Source organism: Ixodes scapularis, unplaced genomic scaffold, assembly GCF_016920785.2.
Source record: "Ixodes scapularis isolate PalLabHiFi unplaced genomic scaffold, ASM1692078v2 PGA_scaffold2__306_contigs__length_199485367, whole genome shotgun sequence".
Lineage (NCBI taxonomy): Eukaryota > Metazoa > Arthropoda > Arachnida > Ixodida > Ixodidae > Ixodes > Ixodes scapularis.
In genome coordinates, this window is record NW_024609857.1 from 170,863,372 (window position 1) to 170,890,416 (window position 27,045).

Here is a 27,045-nt window from a genome sequence, read left to right on the forward strand (position 1 = left end):
AGGTCCAGTCACACACCGGTCACAAAGTGTGCAGTACGTTGCTCAAATGGGCACATCGGCGGAGGAATATGCCACATCTAACTGGCTGGTGAGTGGGCTAGGCATTGGTTGTAGTTCATGGCTGGGCAAGACAAAGTACAACTCTTGATGAAGCAACCAAGGGAAACCAAAGACTGGGATCGGAGCCAGAGGAACGGGACCTGAATGTTACCTGGTCATGAGCTTCTCCAGGCAGAGGGGACATCCTTTCACCATGGGGGGCCTCTTGCCTGAATGCACAGAACATCAGCTTAGCATCTGGGACCTCCAGGGCGGAAGCTAAGTCAACCTAATTAAAGTCTGACGCAGTCTTTGACCATCGAGCCAACTGATCCAGAAACTCCAGCAAAATTGCTTTTCTGCCACTGTATGCACCCACTCCCACCTTACAAAAAAAAGAAAAAAGAAAAAAAGAAAAACGGTTGTGCACTTAGTTTGCACACTGCACAAACAGTTCATAGAAGATCTTGATGTCAGAGGAAGAAGCAATGCGTTCTGCATCTGAAATGTTTGATTGAATAAACTAACAAAGGCTTGATCTTAAGAAAATACAATTACTCTCCAAATTCAACACATAAACAGGAAAATTAGTAAATGCTCTGAGAGAAGCCAATCTTTCGTTAAGTAAAAAAAAGAGCACAGACATATCCCTGGCACCCTCACTGAAACAAAGCTCAACACCAAGATTCTGCACGTATGAGTGAGTGCAGTTTCTGTGAAACATTCAACCTGCTCAATCTGGCCCACGCAAAATAACTAATTTCTGCAGAACTATCGCAACCCACTTAGCATATGAACAGGGCGATATCTTTTAATGAAAACAAATTATTACAAAAAAGGGAGTAACAGTTACGTGGATGCCGCCTTCACCGTACGTATACGGGGCTCAGCAGACGTTAGGCGGAAAGATAAGGAACCCTCCTGATCAGAACGATTGGACTCAAACCTGTTAACTAGCTTTTTAACTATTGCTCTTATGGGTCACACTGCAACTGCAGTATTATGGCAATTACCTTTAGAGGCCAGAGCAACATAACAAATTACAAGAAAAGGCAATGGTTTCTTAGATATTAATCCACACATTTTTGTATTTTCTAGCCAGATTTCAAAATTGAGTGCAAGCCGCAACTACTACGACGCTTAAAGAAAGTGCAGAAGTCGTTCCAGCCACATTGTCACTACGTATCTCGGCAGTGTGCCATCGGCTTGCCGCAAATTGCTTGCCTCATTTATCACTTCATTGTACTTTGCCGCAGCTTACGGCGTGCCCGACTCTTACATAAGAATCACATTGTTTTTCGTGGCTTTTTTTATTATTACAGTCGAACCTCGATATAACGAACTTCAATGTAACGAAATCCTCGATTTAACGAAGTATTTTATTTTTCATAATTTTTTGCCCATAGACCCCATGTATTTTTAGTCTCTATATAACGAAGTCCATTTTGCTGCTATTTCAATATAACGAAGCGCCATTGCCATAGAAGGCAATAAATAAATAGACTAAAAAACAACTTCGCAAAAAAAATTATGGTTAAAAAAAAAATTATGCGCAAACGCGAGCGCTTTGATAGGTTACTTCACGGGGACAGGCCTTCCAACGTTCCTAGGCTGACCGAGGATGCGGCGCCGGTAGCGCCGGCGAGGCATGCGGCAAAGCGGATTCTGCGGGGCTGGCCAGAAAATGCCGAGCAAAAAGTTTACACGGCATAACAGCATCACCACTGACATTCACTGATCATCATAAACCACTGTACCGCGGGTAGCGCGGGAGCCAACTTCAGCGGGGGAGCGACGTGATGGCGCGATATGGCGCGACCGGACGGGCAGTGCCATCAAGGAGAAGACCGAGAAGACCGATTATCGTCTTGGGACCGTGATGTAAAGCAAAGGCGCAAGCACACTGTGGGCGCAAGGGGGCAAGTAAACTGTGCGGGTAAAAGCGCTGTGTAGGTTGGAAACATTGGCACCGCCTAAACTAAACAGCTTTATTTTCCAACCGGGCGGTTCACTCACGTGCTTGCTGGCATAAGGAAACGTGAAGTTCTTTTATTGGATGAGAAAGCAAACGTTTTGGACGCCATCCTGAAGAAAGTGCTGAGATCACGAGCACTCGGGAAGTGCTCGACGCAATGGACGTACTGAGGAGGTACACGGCGTCGCATAGGCAGCAAGATGCCGTGCAAGCGCTCTGGGCGCTCGAACGTCGTATGACGCCGCTGCTACTGTCGGACAAGGCGCAAGCAAAACTCGCGGACTACTTTGCCCCTAAATAAATGTCATTTTCGGTGAGTTTTCATACCCGGAAAATGTTTCGGAATTTTTTTTTTTTTTTTGCATGCTAAAGCCAAATTTTGATTTAGCGAAATTTCAATGTAACGAAGTAAATTGCGAATTTTACCGACTTCGTTACATCGAGGTTTAACTGTATTCGCATCATTTTGTCTTTTTGCTCGTTTCATGCCACATGGCCGCATCCTAGAGCCCTGGTCCTCGATGGCTTCCAAGACGAGGCGGTCGTGTCGATCACCAAGGCCAACAAACGAGCCGGGGAAGAGGGAGTCTGTCTCACCCTGGTGCACTGCCCACATGATGCAGAAGGCCGGGGGGCCACAGTCCTCAAAGGGCTTCCGCCGCGTCAGCACCTCCCACAGGATGATGCCCCAGCTGAACACGTCGCACTTCTCCGTGTAGTTGGAACCTGGCGGGCACAAACAGATCACTCGCTTGACCCAAGTCCCCGAGTCTGTATCCGCATGGGCACGTCTCTTGGCACTCTACGCAGCTTGCACAAAACTTTTCTCGGTCTGTATGTATAGCACACATCAGTTTTTTTAATTTCCTCCTAGGACGGTTTCCAAAAGGCAGTGAAAGACTGCTTGACACGGTGGAGTCCAGAGGAAGAGCCCATGTTCCTGCGATAAACCCTTTGCTGAGCAGTCATATAAATTGGAAGGGGAATAATGATGCATTGGCAGCATCATACAGGCATCTTAGCAAAAACTTGTGCCCTATGAAATGCCTCCTCAACACATGCACCCGCATTTTAATGCGAAAGCACTGTCCCATAGAGTGAGCCGACGTCATCAGTTTGAAGCACAAAAACGGCACCTAGTTTCCCTGATTCCAAAGGTCCCATTGGCTGGCGTGCGGCGACAAGGCTGCCATTGGCCGCTGCACGTGGCAGCGCGCCTATAAAACTAACTGCCGCAACTTCATGCCACTATGGGCCCCGCGCCGGTTAAAATGGACACGTTGGCGCGCGCTCTGAGTTTTCTGCTCATCTCGCCGCCGGTCAACATGCCGTCGCCTCCATCATCCACATCGTCGGCGGTGCTTCTGCTCGTCTCGCCGCCGACGAACATGGTGCCACCCCTAGTGTCCACATCGTTGAAGGGGTTTCTGCCCGTCTGGACACCCCATTGTTTCAGGCCTACAGCCAACATGCGAACGAAGGAACTCTAGAAAATTAGCCCGCTGCAATTTCATCACAAAAAGCTTGAGGTACACTTAAGTACTTCTTACGAGATGTGAATGCGAAAGCATGCAAACCGCTCATCCGCTCCCTTTGTCGTCTGCTGCGTACTGAAGAAACTCAGCGGCCAATGGGAGCCTTGTCGACGCGCGCCAGCCAATGGAACCGAAGGCGAATCGCTCCTATTGGGATCGCGGCGGAAACTAGGAGCCGTTTTTGCGCTTCAGTCAGCTCGCTCCATGAGACCAGTTAATGCTTTCGCATTAAAACTCTAAAACTTACCCCGCAGCACAACTCAAACACATTGCTTGCGCCACAAAACTCCGCGGATCACTCCGCGGCGTTCCATTGGACATTCATGCTTTCGCATTCAGAACTCATAAGAAGTGCTTAGGTGCTTCCTTCCGACAAATGCACCAAGATGACTGTGGTGGCAAAAGCTACCCCTTTCTTGACGAGATTACCTGGGCTTTTAGGAGTGAGACATCTTGAGGTGTTTTTGCATAAACAGAAAAATTGTGCCTAAAGCCAGCTTGGGTTGCCTTTCAGGGGAAGACATCTCTCGGTATACCACGGTTCTAAAGATGCTGCAGTTTATTTTCTGAATTGAGTATAATGAAAACAAAAGAAAAAAGGAGACTTTACCAAAGAGACTACTAATCCACCTAAACTGATACGGCACTCCTAGCATTTTAGAAGAGAGGCTGGAGTCACGCCTGCAGTTCTGCTTTTGTTCACTCCGATTACCGCCACCCACACTCGCAGCTCCGCAAAAACGCAGACTCACTCTCGAAGACTTCCGGAGCCATCCAGGCTGCGCTGCCCTTGTTGTTGGTCATCTGCGTTTGGACGTCGCAGGCCGTGCCAAAGTCGCAGATCTTGAGCACGGTGCCTCCGTTGACCAGCAGCAGGCTGTAGGAAGATGGGCGGCATCAAAGTGGCCCCACCGGGGTATACCCACCACACACTGTCTGGCATTGTTCAATTCACACACTGCCTAAATTTTGCCCGTTAGAAATCTAGCGGAAAAAGGACCCCTATAAGCATCTGTAATACTCTTCAACAGTCACCTCAGCGTTGAAATGAACTGGCTTACGATTAATGAGTGAAGCATCCACCATCGCATGCACAATTCCTGTTGCCAAGTGACAACTACATATAACTTGTTCCTTGCACGTTTACGAAGCATGCTGCGAGAGAAATTTAGGTTTTCAGAGATTTGTTTGACTATCGCTACTTTTGGGACAAATTTCTTCAAAACTAATCGATTTCTTGGAGTTGGCTCGAGTCTCGAGGGCCAGCCCGAATAAATCAAGTTTTAGAAAATAGATACCCCCAAAAAGTAGCGGGCTATATTTGAATAAATATGATAGTTATCTGCAGCCTTAAAAGATAGCACTAAATAAACTGCCATGGGAAAATTGCTTTGTCTCGTCTATAGGCATCCAATGGCGTTATCGGTCGTTTCGTACACTCAGATCATGCATTTTCTTAATCGTGGTCCACTCAAGAACCTATGGACGAGGTTCTAAACCAAATACGTGAAAGTAACCTTTTGTGAGTGCATGCCTATTAAGTGGCCTAACGCATTACTTGGTAAGAATTTGCCGTTGCGTGCAAGAGTGGAGTCTCTCTGAAAATGAGGGCCTGAGAAGGGAGTTATTGGAGTAGCATGATCAATAGCTTGGACGAAGTCGGAGCGCAGAACGTTTTCCGCTTCCCCCCCCATCTCGACCAATTGTGCTCCTTGCCACAGTGATGCATACTTTAGGTCCCGCGATTGGTCACACAGAGCTCGTCGGCTGCTCTGTTGAGCTTATCTAGAGGCACCGACTGGGGACAGTCTTTGTCTGCAACTTACTTGGGGGGTTTGAGGTCCCTGTGGACGAGGGCCTTGGGCTTCATGTTGTGCAGGTAGGCGACTCCCTTGGCGCACTGCAGCATCCAGCTGATGGCGTGCGCAGCTGTGTAGTGCACCTCCTTCATCGTGTGCAGCACTGGACGGGCCAAACAGACACAGCCATGAGAAAGGGTCGTACCAGTGCTCTTTTTGGATGCTTGCACAAACTTTGCCTCGAATACGTCCATGCATTTAGACACTGTTGCACACTTTGGGAAACCAGACACATTTAGAGTAGTCTATTCCACCTCAAGTGGCCAAGTAAGACCGGTACTTTCCGAGAAAGAGAACAGTAATGGTGGCGTATATTTTAATTGTGTTTATGAATGCCAGGGAGGTGCAATGTACTGTGCTATCCCGAAAGATCAACCGCCCCCTATTTTTCCCTTGATTTGTTATTTTCTTTTAAACACCGAAAGATAGCGTATTCCTAGTAATCAATGTGTTTGAATCAATATTGACCTTGGCATAAATGCGGCTAGTTAGCTATAGTGAGATATAGGCGAACATTGCTGACTGGGAAGTACAGTCGTCGTTGTTTCATTGACCCTCGCCACAGTAACAAGTTTGGCGGGAAAACGTGATCTAAAATTTCCTTGATTGTACGCCGAAAGTTAGCCCACTCCTTATTTTCACCAGATTTGCTCTCAATTTTAGGGAGGCTATCTCTCGGGAAATTACAACAGTTGGTGCTTATGAGGGTCTAAACCAGGGTGGAAGAAATCAATATTTCTTCGACACAAATTAAGCAAATGAGATTTATTTGATTTAAATAAGATTTATTTGATCTAAATCAGATTAATATGATTTAAATCGCTGAAGCTAGAAACTAGTGATTCTTTACCACTAGATGTATTTCTCAACATGGCAGATCGATTGATCAATTCGTCTGATCACTGATAACCAATGTGGGATACAAAATTACTGTAAACGTAAAGTAAAGTTTTCAACTTTTTGGTGATGTAATTCCTGCTGTATTAGAACAAAAGCTGCTTGATTTTTTGTTAGTTAAGAAGCTTTGATTTTTCTTTCGCATTCTGACGTGATTACGACAGGGCATTCCTTTTCTAGTTCTTGTTTCTTCTGCATTTTGATTTTGTTGTACTAGGATGCTATGTAACTGACAAACAAAGTGGAAGGTAGAAATCAAACCCAATGTTGTGATTTGCCCAGAAGAGCACTTCTTGCTTGATGATTTTTTGATATAAATACAAAACAAATGCACACAGAAAGCATAAAACGATAGAAAAACGGTAAATAAAAACGATTTTAGGGATTATTCGAGGGGAAGGTTCAATTTAAATCATCATGTTAAAACTGGTCCTGTTTTAAAAACAATTTCAATCAAGATATAAGTCATGATTTAAGGGTGATTCACCCACATGTCATTCAATTGGCAACTTTGTCTACACAAACCCGAGTTTCAGGAATGCAGGAGAGTATTGATTCTTTTGGAGGTTCACTATAAGGAAGTAATGAAGGTTGTACAGCTTCTAAATTTTGCTCTGATAGCATTGAAGGATTTTAATAAAATCTAGAAATAAGACAGCTTTAAGGGCATTTTAAAGCAATTTTAAAATTAAAATTAGTTCTAAGATAGCAAAAACATATGGCTGTACATACTAGAGATAAAACATTTCTAATACCCAAGACGGAGGCTACAAAGACGAGACAAACGCAAGACGTCTCAAGCACAGCAAAGTAACTATGTTTGAGACGTCTTGTGTTTGTCCCCTCTTTGTAGCCTTCGTCTTGGGTTTTAGAAATGTTTAACTTTAACCAGCTTATTACGTTATCTTCAAAAATACTAAAGATGTCTCCAATTTTAATTTTAAGAGCTTGAAGGGAGGACCGAATGTTGTGGTATTTGCATATTTGTGTAAACAAACTTTACAGTACAGATTTCGCTAGATTTATTTTAATATGTGCTACGAGATGGCGACACCAGCACAAAATGCCCCAAGCCAGAGCATTTGTTGTTGTTTTCTTGAGCTTCCACGGAAGGCGACTCACAGCATGCGTCGTTTGCCCGACATTGGTGAGATAAATTTTGCCAAGAAACGGTCTATGTGCAATTTGTTTGTTGCACCACAGAAAAAATAAAACTCGTGAGAGGTGACGGATGTACGACGTAGTGGTGCCACGGCATTGTGCAATGTCTAGCTGCCGCACTTTGCGTTTTCACTTTTAAATGTTGAGAGGCCAATGCTACGATCTATGCAGCCAATCCAGCGATAAGAATGTGCCATGTGACGTCGTGCTCTGCGAGTCCCTAGCATTGTTATTATATTGTATGCTAGAGGTTCAGTTGGCGCTAGTGTGCAGTTTAAAATTCAAGCAGATGGCAACAAGTCTAAAATTGACTTTAAAATTGACTAATGCATTTCTGTGCGAAAATGTGGGTGCGTTTTCTTTCTGCGCTGGATAATAAAGCAAATATTATGAAGCATTCTTTTGTAATAGATGGCTTGGCACATTGTTTTGTTGCATAGATAAAAATATTAATGTGTTAGTCTTTTTTTTCAAAATCGTGACTTTAAGCATCATGCAAAAATAGCTCCATATATGCATGATTGTCCGCGCAATTACTTTTCGTACCAAGCCCATAGGTTATCAGTCACCAGTGACCAATGGTTTCCGTGCACCGCCAAAATTCCAATTTGGGTCGCAGGAACACAATGCACCATCTTGTGGATAGCCGTAGAACTACAGCTTCAGTCTCAATTTTGTTTTGCGCTTTCTGCAAGCTATAGTCGGCCATCAGAAATAAATCTATGCACGACGGAGGCCCTTGCAAAACATGGCACCCTGCTGGCATTAAAAAGACAGCCTCAATAGCACAACATGCATGGCACCCTGCTGGCACTAAAAAGACAGCCCTCAATAGCACAACTTAACTTCTTTCACTGCTTGGTTTTTAGACAGCAGCAGTGAGGACTGTGTATTATAATGGATCATTTGATTTGATTTCCTACAGCAGCATTTTATCTACGAGGAGCAGAGTATTGACAGGTGCTTGTTGAAGAGCATCGTTCTAGCTTTCTAAACTGAGGCACACATTTGAAATATGCCGTAAGCCATAACAGTTGCTGTTATGGTTGTTTTTGGCAGTACTATGACAAACCAAGGCCTTGTAATAAAAATGGTGTTCTGGAAGTCATGCACCTGAAATGGCATAACACCAAGGAAGCACCACGAAAACCCAGATTGTGCAACTAGAACCAAACACACCAAGTACATTACCCCTTATCACTTTTGAACACAGACAATTTTAAGAACTCTTTCTTCGTTAAATCCATTCATCACTGGAAGTGCCTGCCAACTAACATTGTAACTAGTGCAAATGTCTCCAGTTTTACAAATTCTTTGTTATTGTAGGTGTGATGCTATGCCATTCTTTGTGATTGTAAGTGCTTCAGGATGCTATTATACTTTACAGTTTATCCTCCTGCTTTGGCTCATGGCTGGCAGTATTTTTTAAATATATAATAATAATAAATAAACACTTATTATTGGACTAAAAAAAGCACAATATCAGCTAGAGCTCTCTAACTTATAGAAGTGATCATGTTGGGTATAGGAAACACTCAGTATACTCAGGATTTTTAGTAATCATTGCATACTCGGATATAGCCCCAAATGTTTAAGCTTTTTGCTGTAATTTTCGCACAAATTCCAAATTCAATAATTAAATCTGACAAACTTTTTTTCAGACATTAGTGCGAGCCTTTCTTTTAAAGAGCGGTTGATTGGCTAAATATTTATGTATCATAATGAGCAATGTGCTGAGCAGTTCTTACAAAAGTGTTCTGTCCATCTTTCAAAAACGACCACTTTTCCCACACGGTTAGAGAGAGTTAAACTAGACACGACGGCCGGAGGTGGGAAAATTGCTAGGTTTCCCCCCACCAGTTGGCCGTAGTTTGACAAACCAACCTCGAGCAGTAATTCTCACCATTATAGAGGGATCCCCCCTCAGCATACTCCATCACCAGGCAGACCTGCAGGGGAGAACGATACGAGAGGTGACAATGCTTTCACCCACTCAAGATTGCTCAACAAAGCTGAACAAACTGAAGGCAAAACTCACAGGGTGACGCACTCTGGCCCCGTAGAGTTTGACAATGTTAGGATGGTCCACCCTGGAAAGCTGTCGCACCTGCACCCAAGAATAGAACAAGACGGGCGTTTAGACGCACGGCTATGAACTGCCTGCACAGTGTGCTGGCAGACGTGTGGGACCAGGGAACGCCTCGTTTGCTCCGGTGATTTCTTTGGCGGCACAGCGTGCAACTTGCAAGACAGAGTGTGATTCAGCGCACTCTGACATGCCCGCGCGGAAAGCGTCGGAAAATAATAATACATGTAATCGGGAATCTAGACTAAGCAAATAATAATAATCTTTATTTAAAGTGCCCAAAAACAACCACAGTGGTCTTAAGATAGGTACACTCGCACAAAAACACTACAAGTAAGGAACAAAAATAAGCACGATAACTTTCTAGACACGCTAATACAAAAATATTACAAAACACAAAATGATAAATAGTTAGTAAAGAGCGAATCACTCAACAGGCACTCGGGGGCCGATGCAGGTGTGTCGAGATCTCGAGTGGCGACACTGTTATAAAGCGACTGGCTTCGAGAAAGGGGCAAAATGTTGTGGGGTAAACAAATAGAAAAAAGTATTAAATGTCTGGTAGAGAGAAAAATGCTCCCTTTGTAGTGGCCTGCCCTGCTCCTACATCACCGTGATAAAAACATGGAGCGGAGCAATGTCTCGTAACCCATAGAAAATACTTTGCACCAGTTCGCAACGGCACTCCTATTTTAAATATTAGCGCCCAGGTAAGCAACCCAAGCAACGGTTAATGAACTTCTGAGTCGAAAGATCTCCATGGATCTATTACTGGTTAAAGCTGGTGTTCTTTGATAACATAGCTATGAAATGTCTGGAGACCTAGAGATTTTTGCCAGCAGAACAGTTTTTGTCTTTCACCACACCACAAGTCACGCTTTGCCCTTGTTCAGTGGCGTAAATCCATGCGAATTCGAGTTGGGGGGGGGGGGGGGTCATGCAGCTTATCATTAAAGCCATTTGAAATTTGTTTTCAAATGAAAAAGAAAGAAGTTATTTGGCCCTGGAGGAAAATAAAATAAATATAAAAATAAGACCAAAAAAAAACAAAAAAAACCTATAGTTTTTTATTTAACAATAATAAACCTTATAGGGGGTTTCACACACTCCAGTCGGAGACGTGGCTATAATTTTATAATTATCATAGCGAGATAAACGGAGAGTTTACAACGTGATTTGACAATTCTTCTTCTTTGTATACATGTAATATAATAAAAAGAGAACCAATACCAGTTTGTCAGTGTCCATGTTTCGAAAATAGCAGATGGGATGTTAATTTAGCACTGTGTACCGAAGGAAATATTTTGTGTAGCACCTAGAGTTATTTAAGGGGTGTCCTGACAAAAGAGGCCCCTGGAGACAAATATGCGCGACGGAACCAGCAGAGCTCCCTTTTTTGGGCAGTGACATTCACATGGATGGTGGGGAGCCGAGAGGGATGCCAGTGTTACCAGACCTCCGAACCGGCGATCTCCAAAAATTTTTTATCACAAAGATATCTCCCATTACAACGGGGACTGTTTGTGCAGCCCAAGCAAAAAACCCCACCTATCCCTCGTGGAAGTTGACGTCAGTGTACCTCCGCACAAGGGTGCGAGGTTGCTGCCTTTGTGATGCGCAGTGCAAGGCGCAAATGGAGAGATTTCTCTTTTGTGTTACATGCATCTTAAAAACGTTCATACATGACGCACACATGCAAAGTAAAGATAAATAAGTTTGAATAACTGAAGATGAATTTGTCTACTTTGTCGGAGTTCTTTCACTACCCATTCGGCTAACTATAGCGGGTATTCGCCGACATACTTTCGTCCACCAGTTCATTGTTATGAACTGGCGTTACAAACAGTCCTTGTTACAAGCATTCCAAGTACTGACACGACACCTTCAAATGCACACAAGTGTGCAGAAGCTTGTCAGTCTCATCAGGCTGGCATTGTCCAACAAAAAGGCAGATGAACGTTGTGTGAATAACCCCCCATTGTAAGTGGCAAGTTAAGAATTCTGTGCCTGTAATAACATCACATCGCCGTGCAACCAGAGCCCAGTGGAAGGGAGAGAGCGTGTGCTGGAGGTTGAGCTTCTGCATTCTGTCACTGATTGGAGGATACTCCCAAGTGGAAGTCTTTCCACCTTAACGGAAGTCTCCGATGTGGGCGAGGTATACGACCATACAAACGCTGAGGCTCCCGAAGCTACGCTACAAACAGCAGGAACCGCTTGGACCGACCAAATATCATCCTTTCTTTATTTGCCTTGTCCCAGCTTGGCTCTTGTAAAGATGCTAGAGCGGTTATGAGAGATCACCGGGACAGGAAGCTCACACTGATGACTGATAATAAATCTACAATGAAAGCTCTCTATGGTAAGTGAAGAGTAGCAGTGGCATAGCCAAGTATTTTTTTCGGGGAAAGCTGAGGTGGCTGGGATGTCCATGACTTGGGGATCAAAATGCATGTGTATATTATAGGTAGGGTAAATACTTTCCGATGATTATTTATGACAAAAATCAGCCGTTGTTTATCGGTGTTTATTTATTTCCCCAATACAAATGCTTTTTGGTGAATTCTGTCGTGCAGACACTAAAACGGCGATTATCGGGGGAAAAAATTGCGAATGTAAACTACCACTGAATACGAAAAAGAGACAGAATGTTATTTATATCCTTTACACAATCTCTTTCACACTTGATTATTGTAGTATATGAATGCATACATTCCTGGGCTCGTATCTGTCACTTATGACCGCTCCCTCCTGTTAACGACGTGCAATTTTGAGAATGCCCGCTCAACATTTGCGCTGGACACGGGAAGCCCCAAAACGTCCAACGAGGCTTGGGACAGTACTGCAGACAGCTGAGACTGGCCTCTCAGGCCACTGATAGTGATCTAGCTCGGTAGCCCAGGAGGCCCAGACTTTGGAGAACAGTGGAACAAAGCTACTGTCCTCCAAGGGTCCAAGACCCTGTACGCTGCAAAAGAAAGAGAGGCAAAGTGCGTGATTCCAGGTAAGATAATGTGTTGGACGCAAGTTTGCATAGAACGATTTTTAAATCCGTCACCGGCAAATGTTTATTGATGTTTTTCGGTTAAAACTGGGAAGTACGTGGGACTCTTTCAGTGAAAAAAACCAGCGCTTGCTCGAAAATATCAACAAAGCGGTGTTTTTCGGTTTTAGCCGATTTTCTATATTCAACACTGGCGGATGTTTATCGGTTAAAACCGAAAAGTATACAGCCTAATTATAGGGTCGACTAGACTTCAGGGATGGCTGAAGCACCCCCTCCTTTCCCTTGCTTGAGGCGATGCCACTGGATAATAGTGCGCAAGTGTAGTGCCCTGTCTTAGTTTTATGAATCCCAAGGGCTACTCAAATAAAATGTATTACATGAAAGAACACCGAAAAACAAAATATACATACAACAAAATTAGCATCACAAGCAAATGCAAACACACAATATGAAAGAGAAAATATCATAAGGGTGCAGGCGAGCTAGTGAATATTAACCATGTTGGATTAACCTGAGACTGGGGTAGAGGAGAAGCATCAAAACGTAGAAGAGACAGAAAATAGACAGGACGACGTCCCAATAATGTTGTCTCCTCTATGTTTTGATGTTTCCTCTCTACCCGAGTCTCAGGTTAATCCAAAATGGTTAACACAATATGAAATTTCCAAATTATTTAGCTGTGATCAAAACGTATTAGGTAGGAAACATACAATTCACAAGAAAACAAACAAACTTCGTCTACTTGTGAACCAATGCTTTGCAAACTATGCATAAACTAAACAAGCTCAAACTTTCCTGCACCAGACTTTGCAGCAATATTCAGACAGGTATGCCTACTGCCTGCAGACAACAAGATTGAAAGAGTTCTACATCTTGGAAGTCTGAGGAATAAAGAAGGCGACAACACACATCTCGAGCCCTGTGTGTGTCTCCTTTGTTCCTTGGTATCGGGCTTCCAAAATGTTAAAGGCTCAGTAGCTTGCCTGCATCTTCCCTGTTATTTATATCACGAAAAAGTTATCTACACAACTGGCTGTGCTCGGCCATTCTTCGGAGAATAGGATAGGCTCGAGTCCCTCTCTGCTTTCCCCGTGTTCGTGTTGCGCTGCTGTCTCAATCCTTCGATATAGACTGGGGAGAGGGGTCAACTGCACATGGAGTCCCCCCCTCACCAAACATAGGAAGGAGGGGGGGGGGGGGGGGGGGGGGGGGGGGACCCCTGACGCCCCTGGGATTTATGCCAATGCCCTTGTTAAAAAAGGCAAACCCTAAATGGGCGTTCTTTTTCCGACTTTCGAGTCAACGACAACCAACATCAGGCTCTAATGGCAATGGCAGCTCGGCATCGAGTGCACCGCTCGCTGAAAAACTACGCTAATGCAAACGCAAGTAGTCAGTGAGTAGAAGATCAGTGTTTCAGCTAGTGATGGAAGCCCGCGGTATTTCACAGTTAAGAACTGGAGCGGGTGTAAATTTAGATACAAGGACTCTGCTGTATGTTGAAGCATCTGCCCATCATTTAACAAACCCCACATTCGACAAGCAATGTAACACTAGGCATCGTATGTCGGAGGAAAAATTCCAGAAGTGGAACGCGTACTGGCAGCCGAAGTTCTGGTAAGTGACCAGCTCAGTATAAGTTGTGCGGCGAAGGAAGCTCGCAGGAGGGTCTGTTTTTGGCCGGCGACACGGCAATGCGCGCGGATGAAAGCGGCGCGACCAGATGCGCGCCAGCCCAGCGGGAGTGCCGTACCTCGACCAGGAAGGCCCTCTTCTCGTGGTCCGACTCGATGGACTTGACTGCCACGTCCTGGCCCCTCCATCGGCCCTTCCGCACCAGGCCGAAAGTCCCCTTGCCGACAACCTGCGACCAGGTCCGTTAAAAGGAACGCCGGGCCAACGGTCGTCCCCTCGCTCGCGGCGACTTGAACAGGTTGTTTCTAGCCGCGGGCAGTACGCACCTCGAACAGCTCGATCTCCCTGTGGTCGATCTCCTCGGTGAACGGCGACTCCAGGGAACCGCTGCTCATGCTCTCGCAGCTGTCGTAGTCTCCCTGCGCCGGGTACGGCTTCGCGTCGCCCATGATAACCTACGATCGGAGCATCCGTATCGCACGTCCTCGTGAACACACGGAACACACACGTCCGACGTAAACAACGCGATCGCTAATCGAAATCATCTGGTTTTCAGGGTTGTCTCACTCACCCCTTGTCAAGGTTGTTCTGACTCCAAGTGCTCTAAATTATTACGAACAATTTCTTTAAAGTATAAACTGTAATTTTAAAAATACCACAAATACTATTTAACGGAGACAAACTTTAAGGAATATTTTTCTTGATGAAGTGGGGAGTAATGAAGTCAGTGAAGCATTACGTGAGCTTAGCGAGATCGCTCAAATGGCTGGCCACTGAAGTTGGCGCGCTTTCTTTATTCCATTGTTTTTATTCCTTTTGAAAGCGAAGAGGCGCGTGTAGAAGCTGACTCTCGCAGTGCTCCAGTGTCTGTCACATTTATTTTTACCACGCGTGTTAGTTGTCAGCGTTCGACAGTTCCAGACCTCGTACGTGCTGGTGACCATGGCGGAGTTGGTGCCAAACGTGGACATAGGAGGTAATTGGTTCAGACGCCGACTGCGCGTGAGCTTGGATGCGGAATGAGGGCTTCGTCGTGGTGGTTCCTTTCGGCATATCTTCTCTTCCAAAGCTTTGGGGAAACGGAGTGTCTAGAATTCCGTCCATCGATCTCTATTGTAGCAGGCTTGATTGAGGCCACAGTGGAAGAAACATTTTGGTGATGACTGTCCGACGTGGCGGCCACGTTATGTTCGGCGCACCGGGTGCGCTTCACTCATAGATGGCGCCCAAGTATGGGATCCCTCCCAAACCGACCGCTCCGGTTGTTGCTGCCAGCGGTGGCCCCGCATTCCCTCGCTCACCGCTTCTTGTTGTACCCCACTGCCGCCACCAAGTCGCCAGAGTCCGTAAATCTGTGTTCTCTTTCTTCGGGTTAAGGCTCACCTTTGTGTATGATGGCAGCACCTGTGAGCGACACAACACCAAAGCAAAACACGAGGCCAGCCACTGGCCACACAGCACCGCCACACTGCGAAAAAGGCGTGCATGCTATGCCGCTGACACCGTGGCCGCTGAGAAGGGACCTCATACCTCAGTGCCCTCAGCAACGGCGCGGAACTAACTACTCCTGGTTCGAGGCTAGCTCCAACACGATCTGCTCGCTCGCTCGCTAGCTTGTGCACAGACATTAAAACTGGCAGCCCTCACAGTTCTTATAGATACGCGTTTTGTGGTTAAGAGCAACTCCACTGGGCGAAAAATGTAGTGAAGTTTAATGAGACAAGAGTTACCGCGGAGTCGGTGGCGGTTTCGGCGAGTTGGGTTCAGCAGACAAGCCTGAAGGCTTTCCTACGCGGAATTTGCACATTTACCGGAAAGCAGCTGTCGCTGTGGAACTTCTTCAAAATTCGTCAGCTTCTGGGCTTCCCCGAGGAAGGTCTTGCTGACGGCATGTTCCTGTGTTTACTCCACTATGAGAGCAAGCTTGTCAGCTTAGCTGCGGGTGCTTTGGCACGTTTGGGTTTTTATTGGGCATTCAATTGCTTGACAAATACTGATTCGATCTCCAAACACCCAATGTAATGATCACAGCACATCATAAAATACTCGCCTTCGAGCACCACATGCTTCAGTATTCCTACTTTTGTGTGTTTCTCCCATAGACTTGCGTGTATTGCCTGGTGTCAAACAATGGCCGCCGGTAGTGTCATCGACGGGCTCCCGATCTGCGATTTAGCCTGCTACAATAGGGATCAGTGGTTCCGTCCAGACGGAGCGTACCAGGCCCAGTAGAGTTACGTCCAGACAAAATGATACCAGACTCAACAGAGTTCCTTCCAGACAACGATAGCAGGCCCAGTAGGGTTCCGTCCAGACGAAACGAGAGCAATCCCTGTAGAGGGGGGAGCTGGGGTAAACACAAGCCAGGTAATCGCATGCTAGCTTTTGGCAGCTTTAAGATTTAATTATTCATTTAGTAAAAAAAATACTGTATATAAAACTTCGTCAAGACGGACTGCCAAAGCTGTGGTGTAGCTCTTTGGTAATGTGGCTGCTTCGCACGCAGTGGACCCAGAATTCGGCCCGGAGGACAGTGGCTTACTGCATTTTATTTTTACTACATATTATTTTTATCCATCACTGTAAAGGACAAATATATTGTATGACGAAATGTCGGAGGAGGATAGACAAAACTCTAGTGGTGACTATCGGTTCATTCTGGACGGAACTCTAGTTGTGACTATCGTTCCCTCTGGAGGGAACCTTAGCCACAGCCTCGGTGAAAACAGCAAAAGGGCTGTGGGTCGCCGTGTGGCAGGAAAGGCTCTCCATATTTCTCTTTGCTTTTCGCTTCTTTTTAACTCCATCGAAAGCAGCAGTTGGGCGTTATAAAAACGTGTTTCATAATGTATCATTTCGTTGAAACACGTTTCGTGGACAACTTTTTATGGACACACGTTTCATGGACACTGCCACTTTGTGGAAACTCATTTCATGAACACATACTGTTATTTCTTCGTTACTACCCCTAGTGTAATCATCAAATCTGGAGCCACCAAAGGCTGGTGGATGATTCACTGAGGTACGTTCTCTTCGACTGAGCCGAGGGCTATAGAAATGCCGAGGGTTATAGAAACAACTCGTATATCCAGTTGGTAAAGTATATATGGCGCGGCCTCGACTACATAAGAAGAGGGATGTTCGCTCCCAGAAGGGAAATAGTTACTTTGCTTTGCCAAATACCTCCAATTTCTGCGTGTGCAATTGAGTTGGGAGTGCACGCAGCAGATATGCGAATGAACTTGGTTCGAAACTCGCTTAATATTTTGCATTTTTAACTTTCGTTGTGTCGCTAGTAAGTTTCATTACATTCTTGTTAGTTTATTGTATGTTCTAAGCTAGAATAAAAGCAGCGAACGCTCGGAGCCGGTCGGATCCTTCTGTCCATACGACCGCAGCGCCGCCGCGTACATTTGGGACCTTTCTGTATCGGCGCCTGATCCCACTACTCCTTTCTAGTATGCGCCGCCTTTTCCACCGCTTTGTGGCGGGTATGTCGACGGGTCATTTCTTGTTTCCGTACTTTATAAACTGCATTTGTTTCTTTTCTGATCTAAAATACCAAACAAAAACTACTTTTATAAATAATCGAAACGGTTTGCGCCACATATATTTTTTATTTCGACTGAAAAAAAGCTTTTACCGGCTCTGACCAGTAGTAAGCCCAGGACCAAAGACGTCACATTTTGCGCACTTTCGATACCGCGAGTCGCCCCCGTCGGTGGAGGAGGTTTCCGCATTGTCCGGTTAAAATATGACGCACTGGTATTTAGTTACTCTCTCCGTGGCTGCTCGCTTGCCCGAACCCCAAGAGACGTGGAAACCGCAAAAAAGGTAGACGCTTAAATATGATTGCAGGGCCCCTTTAAGCTGCAGGAGCCAATACAAAGGCCAGACTGGCAAGTGCACGAATCACCGACTTCGGGAACATCACGCTGAAATTTCCAAGGCCTCACCCGATTCTTACTATCACATAGTCATGAATGCCCATTCGTGCACAGTATGGAGGTCCCATTGGAAGGGACCAATCTGCGTTGGGAGGGGGGTGGCGGGCGGGCATAACAGCAGATATGGTTGTTAGATTATAAAGTCATTTGCCATGAACAGCGCAAACGACTTGTTCCTCCCTGTTTCTGACGATGGCTAAAGTTGAATTTCTCAAATCGGAGATGGCTTCGTCGACCTGACTTTGCATTTTATCCTATGGGAGCGCAAGTTTGTCTGCATCTTGCACAGAGGTTGCGATGATGTTAGAACGCAAAAACTCTTATTAGCTTATTGAAAAAATAAAAAAATAAAAAAAAATAGTGGGTAGATATTGATGCATCTAGCATTGAGGTTTACCAACTAACTATTCTTTCAATCGAAGCCAATTGGAGCTCGGCGTCATTCTGACGTCACCGCAACACCTGCGTAAGAAGCAGACGACTTGCTCTCCGCATTGTCTCTTCCCTCCTTCCTCTCTTCTTGGTTACATTCCCTTCCCTCAATCTTTCCACCCTTAACCGGTTGCTCGCTTTTGGAATACTTATATGTCTGTGTTTAGTTGAGAGGTGTGGTTGTGTGGTCTTTGTCCTACATGTTTATTCTTTCTTCAATCTTAAAGGGGAACCCCGGCGATTTTTGGAGCAACCGCAACTAACTATATTTTCAAAATTGCCATCTTTTACTCTTTCCGGTATGCTATTTAGTATCGCAAAATTCAAAATAGCTATTGTGAAATCGGCAAGGGAAAATGGCGCCAAAACGAAGATTCGAATACTGTAAAACCCTTAATGTTCGCGAGCCCTCAATTTTCGCGAATTTCACGAACTGAAGAATTTCGCTCCTTAAAATTTTCAATGCAGGCGTCTGGAATTCGTGAAATTTAGTGGTCGCGATTATGTCACCTGTGAGCGATTCGCGAAAAATAGGGGCCGCGAAAATAAAGGGTTTTACAGTATACCCGCGCTTTTCATTGCCGTGACGTCACGGGTGGGCCGGCTTGCGGTTCGAGCGGGCTGTTAAAAAATGAACTATGCCGAGCATTTGTATCGCTAAGGGACTTTCCAAAGCATTCATTTCACACCATAAAACTGTTTGTAATCAGTTGGGAACAAAGTCTACAGCCCTAAGAGTGAACCCTGCCCACCCATGACGTCACTTTTTCAATGTTGCCAGTAGAGTTTCTCACTTTGAAAAACACAATGAGGACCAAAATTGTAAATTCTGTAACTTCGTGAAAAAAAAATTATTTTAGCCAAATATTTGGGTTACTAGTTCAACGATGTTTGTTGGTGTTTTTAGCAAGTTTTTAGGCAAATCGGGGACTATGAAGAAAACGGCAGAGTACTTCTTTAAGCACGATCAAGCTGAAGTGGCTCAGAGCTTTTCATTTTTAACGCTGTGTACTATTAGCATTTCTTTCCTCCTGCTGTTATATTATTAATTTGTGAGGCTATTTCCTCAAATATCATTCCATTCCTCTTGCTTGTATTCTCTTTGATTACTATTTTTCAACCCTCGAGCTTAATTGTTTGCTGGATGTGTGCAGAGGTGGAGCGGGATTCCGGGTTCCTGGGCTTCCTCAGGTCCCTTCCAGAGGCAAGATATTTTCGTTTTTCAGAAACTGCATAAGTCTAGAAGCTGCAAAACTGGTTGTTACCCTTAATAACAAGTGGAGGTCTCATCGCTAAACCATTTTGTTGTCTTTTTCATCCATTCGTGCAACCTAATATTATTTGTATTGGATTCGAAAAGCGCTAAAAAACGAGAACAAGAGAAAGAACAGGATGAAGTGATGTACCACTGTCAACTGAATTTTTATCTTGAAAAGACAAACATACATGCACTCCCAAGGGAACCATTCATTCACAATCAAACTTCTCACGAGATAAATTCAAATTCCTTATCCTATGAAAGGATTGACAATGTGCTGATACATTGTTCATTGTCCTTCACCCCGATTTTAAAAGCCTAGAGGATACCTCTTTCGTTGTTTTTTTTACCTTCCTAAGGTTCGAGTTCCATTGAGTACAGGAGAGCATGGCCACCTCTCACAATGAACGGCCAAGTTTTCCAAAGGTGACCACCTTACAAAAGATCATGCTCACTGGCCCTGTGCACATATCCTCGTATGCCCAATATATGCTCTCTTGCACATTGTTGGCATCTCGTAAACCACGGATATTTCGCAATCTACATATTTGTTTACACACCTTTTGTGCATGTTTCCCCCTTGTGTGCTTCCTTATTCACCCTTAGGCATAATTTGTATAATTTTGACGGTGCTGTGAACTTGACAGGCACCCCACAATTTTTCTAGGATTGTGAGACTCACTATGAATGTATTGCAGAACCGCCACTTTCTGTTTTTCTTTTTTGAGATGCTTTCCGATTCCTTTTTTCTTTTTTTCAATTTCGACGCGAGGCTTTCGGCAATTTCCACAAGATTGCCTTCTGGATAACGGCAGACTTCCATGCAGAAGCTTGATCCAGCAACATGTTACCACGATTTTTCTGTCGCGGCCAGCATTAAGAAGGTTGCCACACTTCTCTTTACCAGTTTTGAACGCGCGAAGGAAAGCACACCTTTTCTAGGTCTTGCATATTGCTAGCAAACATAATTCTTTTTCAAACTTGAAATTTATGTCCAGAAAGTTTGGGAAGGTACAAAACAAAAAGAGAAATCTTTGAGGCTTTTAAAATTGAGGTGAAGGGCTATGAAGCATGTATCAGCACATTGTCAAACCTTTTATCAGATAAGAAATTTTAATTCATCTTGCGAGAAGTTTGACTGTGAGTGAGTGGTTCGCTTGGGAGTGTATATATGTTTGTCTTTTCTGAATAAAAATTCAGTTGACAGTAGCACATTGTTTTGTCTTATTTTTTTTTGTTCTTCTTTTTTGGCACTTCGAATCTTGCCCAACTACAAACTACAAATTCTTTTACTATTTGCATGTTTCTTTATCGCTCTAAGCTTAAAAATAAATTAAACACATTCACAATTTAACAGCATTAAGAAAACATAGTGTTGCCACGTTTATCGTTTCAGAAGCCTGCGACAACATTCCGGTTTTTCGACAGGAATGTGAGTATCCTTAAACCTGATAGGAAGTCGTGTTCAAACTGAGGCTAGCTGCACAAATTTTCCTACTAGTACAAATTTTATGGCTCCAGCAAACACTTCTTGATGCATGTATCCTCTTTTCGTAATCTACTGGTAATCGGTTGATCCTTCTAGTACTCGCTTTGAGGCAGTGGAATGGCTGTTACTGCGATAGGTGGTTTCACTGCATTGGGTGTCTCGCTTCCCACTCAATGGCTATGGTAAAGAATGCATGTTTGCAGGACTACTACACTGTTCATTCGAGCGATGCGGAGTATGTGTGCCGCGAAGTGTTCCGGACCATGTCTGTCCTCAAGTACCTTGGCTCCGGTGAGTACCCCAAGGGATTTTCAACCCTGCTGCAGAGACACTGTGGTCTCGCTGTTGGAGACTGTTGGAGTTGTTTGTTCGGCATATAGCAGGGTGGGCCAGGCTGACCTGGCCTAAGAGCTGCAAAACAAAACCACGAAACTTCCAGGAGCCGGGGGGGAGGGCTAACTTTTGTTTAGAGCAATAGACAAAACTCAACCAGCTTTCAATCTATCCGAGTCAAAAGCACTCAAACTGTACCTAAGGTAGCAGTAGCACAAGACTACCAAATGGCAACCTGTCTTGATTTAAAACGTTCCGGACAAAGAAAGAAACTGGAGAAAGCGGCTCTTAATAGAATCTTGGCACATACAAAATACAAGCAACAATCTGAACCGATCCACCGGAACGCTTCCAAGCAGTTATATACACGGGCTAAAGTGCACCACACACAGAAACAAAAGAAGAAAACAAAGCTAGGAGAGAAGAGAAGAAAACGACGACAGGTTGCTACCTTTGGGCCCATATACAGTCACCCATGAACAAGGAGCCGAGCTGGCTTCGAAACGTCGGGCAGATTGAAGAAATTGGTTAGAGTCTACGTAGTACTTTTTCTTATTACTTACCTAACTAGGCGGAGTTCCGCCGAAATGTTTACATTTAAGTTCCGGGGGGGGGGGGTAGGGGTAGGGTAGGAGTTAGGGCTAGGGGAGGAAGCCGCGAGCCGCACTGTAACACGTTGAGAGCCGCATGTGGTTCACGAGCCGCAGCTTGGCCACCCCTAGCATATAGCTTGGAACTAATAGCAGTGGTAAGGCTGGCTTACTCATTTGCATCCGAGTATGACCGGAAGTGCTGTTAACTTAGTGAGAAAGTCACTAATCTTAGCGTGTTTTTAGTCGTCTTAACAACAATTCCATCTCTTTGGAATCTTAACCTTTTAGGGACTTTTCTTTAAATTTTTTTTACAGTAAAGTAAATTGTTACTTAAGCCCTAAAGCTACATAGATGGGTAGTTGCTAAGAAGTCTAAAAAAATGGTAATCCTTGTCTTAAAAAAAAATTAAAAAAAGAAAATAGGTCAGTAGGAATGCTCTCCGGTGGCTTCCAGTGGACAGCTCTGGATGTCACTCATTTTTAATGTTAAAGCATTAACGGTTTATCATTGAGCAGAGTCGGCGGCATTTGTAAACGCGAAAAACGGTACCTAAATTGTCTCGTTATATTGGGTCCTTCGTCACGGAAGCGGGCGGGTGCGCTCAAGGTCAAAGCAGACGTGCTTCAGAAATAAAACACACAGAAAAGCACAGCAACACGATGCTTCGTCACAGAAGCCATGGTGAAGCCGGCAAAGTTCGCTGGGTCTGGGCAGTGGGGGAGTGTGATGTCACCGCCGCAGCGCCATATGCTATATGAAGACGTAGTGTGCTGCTTGTAAGAATGCTTTTGCATTCCTACACGTAAGCAGTCATAAGTGTTGTTCATCCTGTTAAGGGTGAAGGTGAGCGAGGTAGCGTTGGTTAACGTAAGACAAGGGCGTTCTCAAACCCCGAACAACTTTAGAACCACTCGCTTTTTCAGGGTTTAAAGACCCATTTGTGGCCGTCACGAAAGAAAAAAAAGAAAACTGTTTTGAAGCGAGCAGTTTTGCTCGATAACCCCACTTAGGACGAGGCACAAAAAAGGTATGACTTGCAGTCTTCCGCTGCTTTGCTGTTTTGTTCCCGGACCAGGATTTCGCCAATGCCTCGAATGCTTAAATCACCAGAGGTATTTGCGAGCACCTTGGGAATAAGACGGCCGGCTTTGACTGTTCACTTGATTCGTCACCGCAGAACGTAATTAAAAATATTGTTCCAAATAAAAAAATAAAAAAAAATAAGAAAGAATCTTAACGTGTCTTATCCAATCAAAAAAAAAAAAAAAAATTAAAAATTCAGAAAAAAGTTATTATCATCATCATCACTTAGCGAATTTTTGCTAAAACTGGCGAGTCATAGGCTGCATCCTGGCGTCTTCGCCCAAAAGAAGTTAACAGCACTGATGACGAGCCTATTGCAGTTGCAACGCATTCAGTTGCACTTCAACGCAAATGTGTGAAACCAGCCTTTATGACGCACATGCTGGGAACCTGATCTCGGTGTTTATTAAACGTGCTGAAACTGGCAAAGTGAGTCTGCCGCACATTGTGAGGCAATATACTTATGCCATTCTGGTCCCAGGTTTGGTGACATCGTTGCACAGTGGCAAAATCTGTGTCGAGGAACATGTGCAACATTGTTTTATCTTGAATATATTTATTTTTGCACATTTGCTGTGCATTCGCGTTTTATTTTATTACGTATGGACGAAGGCACGCAAGCACCTTGTACAATTGCGAATGCACGGCAGGTGAAGTGTGTGGTTCGCTCTTGTGGCTTAGGAATCGCATAATTCTTTTTAATAATCCTCGTATAACATGAACTTGGCAGTTTATCAGACACCCTGGCTTCTCAATCTGGATTTTTAAGGAGCCAGGGGTTTTTCAAAGCACCCTCAAGTTCTCCTCGAGCAGCGAAATTACCTCAGTGATTCTTATGTAAAGTTGTACATTGTTTCTTGTCCTCATCCACTTCAAGGAGACATTTAGGAAAGCTATGCTAAGCTGAATCACAGTCACATCAAAGGGACGTGTTTTACACTGTTTTATTTCTCCTTTTGTTTGATCATAAGTTGACATTGTATGACTTTTGAGTATCATTTCAGATTTATTTTTCTGTTTTTGTTTCAAAATTGAACTACTGTGACTCTTTTATACCTTCTGCTCTACCTTCCCTGAAATGATCTCGAAGAAAATTAAAATAAAACGTTCAGCCTTTCCACTCTTGTGAAGAAGGAAGACCAGCGGAGCTGTACTCGATACACTGTGTGCTTCTTCTTCGTCGTCGTCGGTTTTTCCCGCTGTTTCCTAGATGAATTCCCACCAATGCACCCAACTATCAATTCTTCCATGATAGCTGGAAAGGTTGCCGTCATTTACGAGCGACGGCGAAAACTAGACTGGTTGTGTGCTTGCCGCTGTCGCTTATAGATTGCGTTAGCTGTTCAGGTAGGTCTGTGTCGACATACACGGACACAATCCTGGGGAACCTAGCCCTTAACAGCTCCGCTGTAAAAAGTTTTCTCAGTTTGAGTCCCATTTGGGCATAGGTGAGGTCTGTGCAGAACTATAAATCAAATATTTTCTAGGGTGTTCAATATTGCTAACCAAGTCTGACACACTTTGCCACAATGCTTTTGCAACACTACTGCATTGCCACAGTGCCAGGTGAGAGGAGGTGTGTTTGGCTGTCACTTGGAACAGACTGGTGCTCTTCAAATTCAGGAAGTTTGAGCACCCATGCACTTGACAGCAAGCCTGGTCACTTAGCCTTTCTGTAGTTTTCTCGCCTCAGAAATAAACTACTCGTTGCCAAAAGCTCAGATTTTTCTGAAATGTTGCGCTAGCAGTTGACATAAGACACCAAGGTTTCTGAATTTGGCGTTAGCCAGTTCAGAACTTAGCAGTGATTTTTAAAAAAGTTTCAATGACAAAATATTTTTTTTTAGCAGCAGCTAGTATGCATTTGTTTTCTTATGGCATACATTCTCAAACCGTGTTCCTACGAAGCCAGGCATTTCTCAGAGTCCCCACATGGGTTTCTTGAACCACCAAATTTCCTCAACTGTGCCTTCCTCTGAGGAAAGTGTTTTTCCAGTTTAAGCACTGTTTTAGCGTATGTGAGCTACTCATTAATGTGTAAACTTGTGCCAAACACTTCCAAGTGTGCCCATTATTGTTTACAAGGTCTGTAGGCTTCTTAGTTGTTTCAATGCATCAATACCGACACTGGGATGGGTTTGGATGGATGGACGGATGGATACTAACAACTGTACCTTTTATAAAGGGCGGTAGCTTGTGCCCAAAAAGGTCAGCTTTTGAACCTTTGGCTTAATATGAATTAAATTTACCGTATATACTGGCAGTTGCAAGGCAGAATGCAGTGCAAAGTTTTGTCTGCGTACATGAATTGTGAAAGAAATGATTGGTGGTTTTTATCAGGAACACACTGACTTTGTTTGGGAAGACTATCGTTAGAAAATTAATGCAGTAACCAACATTTTTCTTCACTTGATAAGCAGCAGAATGCCCAGAGAATGCAACTGTAAAAACAAAGTTTTCAAAAAATATTTATTTTACGCTAACATCGAGCTGAAAAAATCAAATAAATTTCTTGCTTCTATCTTGACGACAAAATCTTAACATCTTTTATAAAAGACATCCACAAAGTAAGAAAACAATGCCACGGCGTTTTCTTTTGTCCCATCACCAAACAATGGTTTTTCTAAAGTGAAATTTATGCTAAAAAGCGGGAGGGAGAAAAACATGTTCAAAGTGCTCCAACCTCTGCTTTCTCTTTAGCATCGGTGGACCAAAATAGTATATAAAAGAAAACTATGTTGAAAAATGGCATTCTCTAAAACCAACTTTTTTTTGCAGAATTTGTTTTTCTGGGTAGCATCCCCCCTTAAGAAGTATAGAGATTGAGTTGTGCTGCTGAAGACCTCTGTCTGTCCGGTGCCCCAGGAGACAAGAAGATAGGGTCGGTGTGCCTGAGCAAGCGCAACTTCGAGGCCCTGCTTGTGGACCTGCTGCTGGTCAAGCGCTACCGGGTCGAGGTCTACCAGAACACTGGTGCCAAGGGGAATGCCTGGAGCCTCGTCACAAGGGTGAGCGTCGTTCCAATCACTGGAGAATGACAGCGAGCTTGACTGCCTAATAGCACAGGGGAATGTAGTTCTCCTTTTCTACCATCAGCTTTCTGAGTCTAAGATCTAGTTTGCAGGTGGCAGGACATTGCGGTAATGTGGAAACCACTTCCCGGCTAGGGTTGGCCCTCGATGGGGGCCGCACGTTTTTAGGGTGGACATTGTTTTAGCTTTGAGGCGCCGTCTGTGCCATGTAAAGCTTTAGCCACATTATAGACTTTTGTGAGCAGCCACGCTTGGAAAGCTACCACCGTGGATGGAAAATGATTGTTTGGGCAGCAGTCTGGAAAGTGTGGGCATGCCTCTGCAAGGCTTGAATGTTGGACTGTCTATACATGCCAGCAGCAAGTAGCGGTGCCCAGATGCTATGTTGCAAACGTCCTTACTTTCTCTAACTTCAACGCTTAACTTTTGAAATTAAGGAAAGTATGTAATTGACCGGGTTCGCTGGCACGGTTAAAGACTGTGAGGACATGCTCTTCCTTGTCCTTCCCCCCTGCCTCGGGGTTTGAAGGATTGGAGCTTACGTGTGAATATAATTTAGTGTTCCTCTGGGCACTACTGATGCCTAGCAGATGGTTAGTGCTGTTGGCAGAGCATTCTGCTACTTATGGAGAGGCCTCGAAATTGAAGCTTGGACTGGGTGGATTTTTTCGGCAACTTGCCAG

At 44.4% G+C, this 27,045-nt stretch overlaps 2 protein-coding genes across 3 annotated transcripts in view; one reads left to right on the forward strand and one right to left on the reverse strand.

The window, feature by feature from the left end:
• Positions 1-14,741, reverse strand: part of LOC8042426 (mitogen-activated protein kinase kinase kinase 7) — a 34,007-nt gene extending 19,266 nt beyond the window's left edge. Inside the window, exons 1-8 of one of the 2 annotated variants that reach the window (XM_029994364.2) lie at positions 14,521-14,741; positions 14,313-14,423; positions 9,505-9,573; positions 9,370-9,415; positions 5,376-5,511; positions 4,302-4,426; positions 2,612-2,740; positions 212-269 (exon numbers count right to left, since the gene is read on the reverse strand). In XM_029994364.2, coding sequence (XP_029850224.1) covers positions 212-269; positions 2,612-2,740; positions 4,302-4,426; positions 5,376-5,511; positions 9,370-9,415; positions 9,505-9,573; positions 14,313-14,423; positions 14,521-14,643 — 797 coding nt within the window. In that variant the 5' untranslated portion in view covers positions 14,644-14,741. The remainder of the gene's footprint in view (positions 1-211; positions 270-2,611; positions 2,741-4,301; positions 4,427-5,375; positions 5,512-9,369; positions 9,416-9,504; positions 9,574-14,312; positions 14,424-14,520) is intronic. The other variant, XM_029994365.1, reaches the window with a different exon arrangement.
• Positions 14,742-14,996: 255 nt separating this feature from the next.
• Positions 14,997-27,045, forward strand: part of LOC8028452 (DNA mismatch repair protein Msh2) — a 104,875-nt gene continuing 92,826 nt past the window's right edge. Inside the window, exons 1-5 of the mRNA XM_040221076.3 lie at positions 14,997-15,170; positions 19,728-19,777; positions 21,228-21,263; positions 21,524-21,611; positions 26,196-26,338. Of these exons, the coding sequence (XP_040077010.2) occupies positions 15,137-15,170; positions 19,728-19,777; positions 21,228-21,263; positions 21,524-21,611; positions 26,196-26,338 (351 nt within the window). The 5' untranslated portion in view covers positions 14,997-15,136. The remainder of the gene's footprint in view (positions 15,171-19,727; positions 19,778-21,227; positions 21,264-21,523; positions 21,612-26,195; positions 26,339-27,045) is intronic.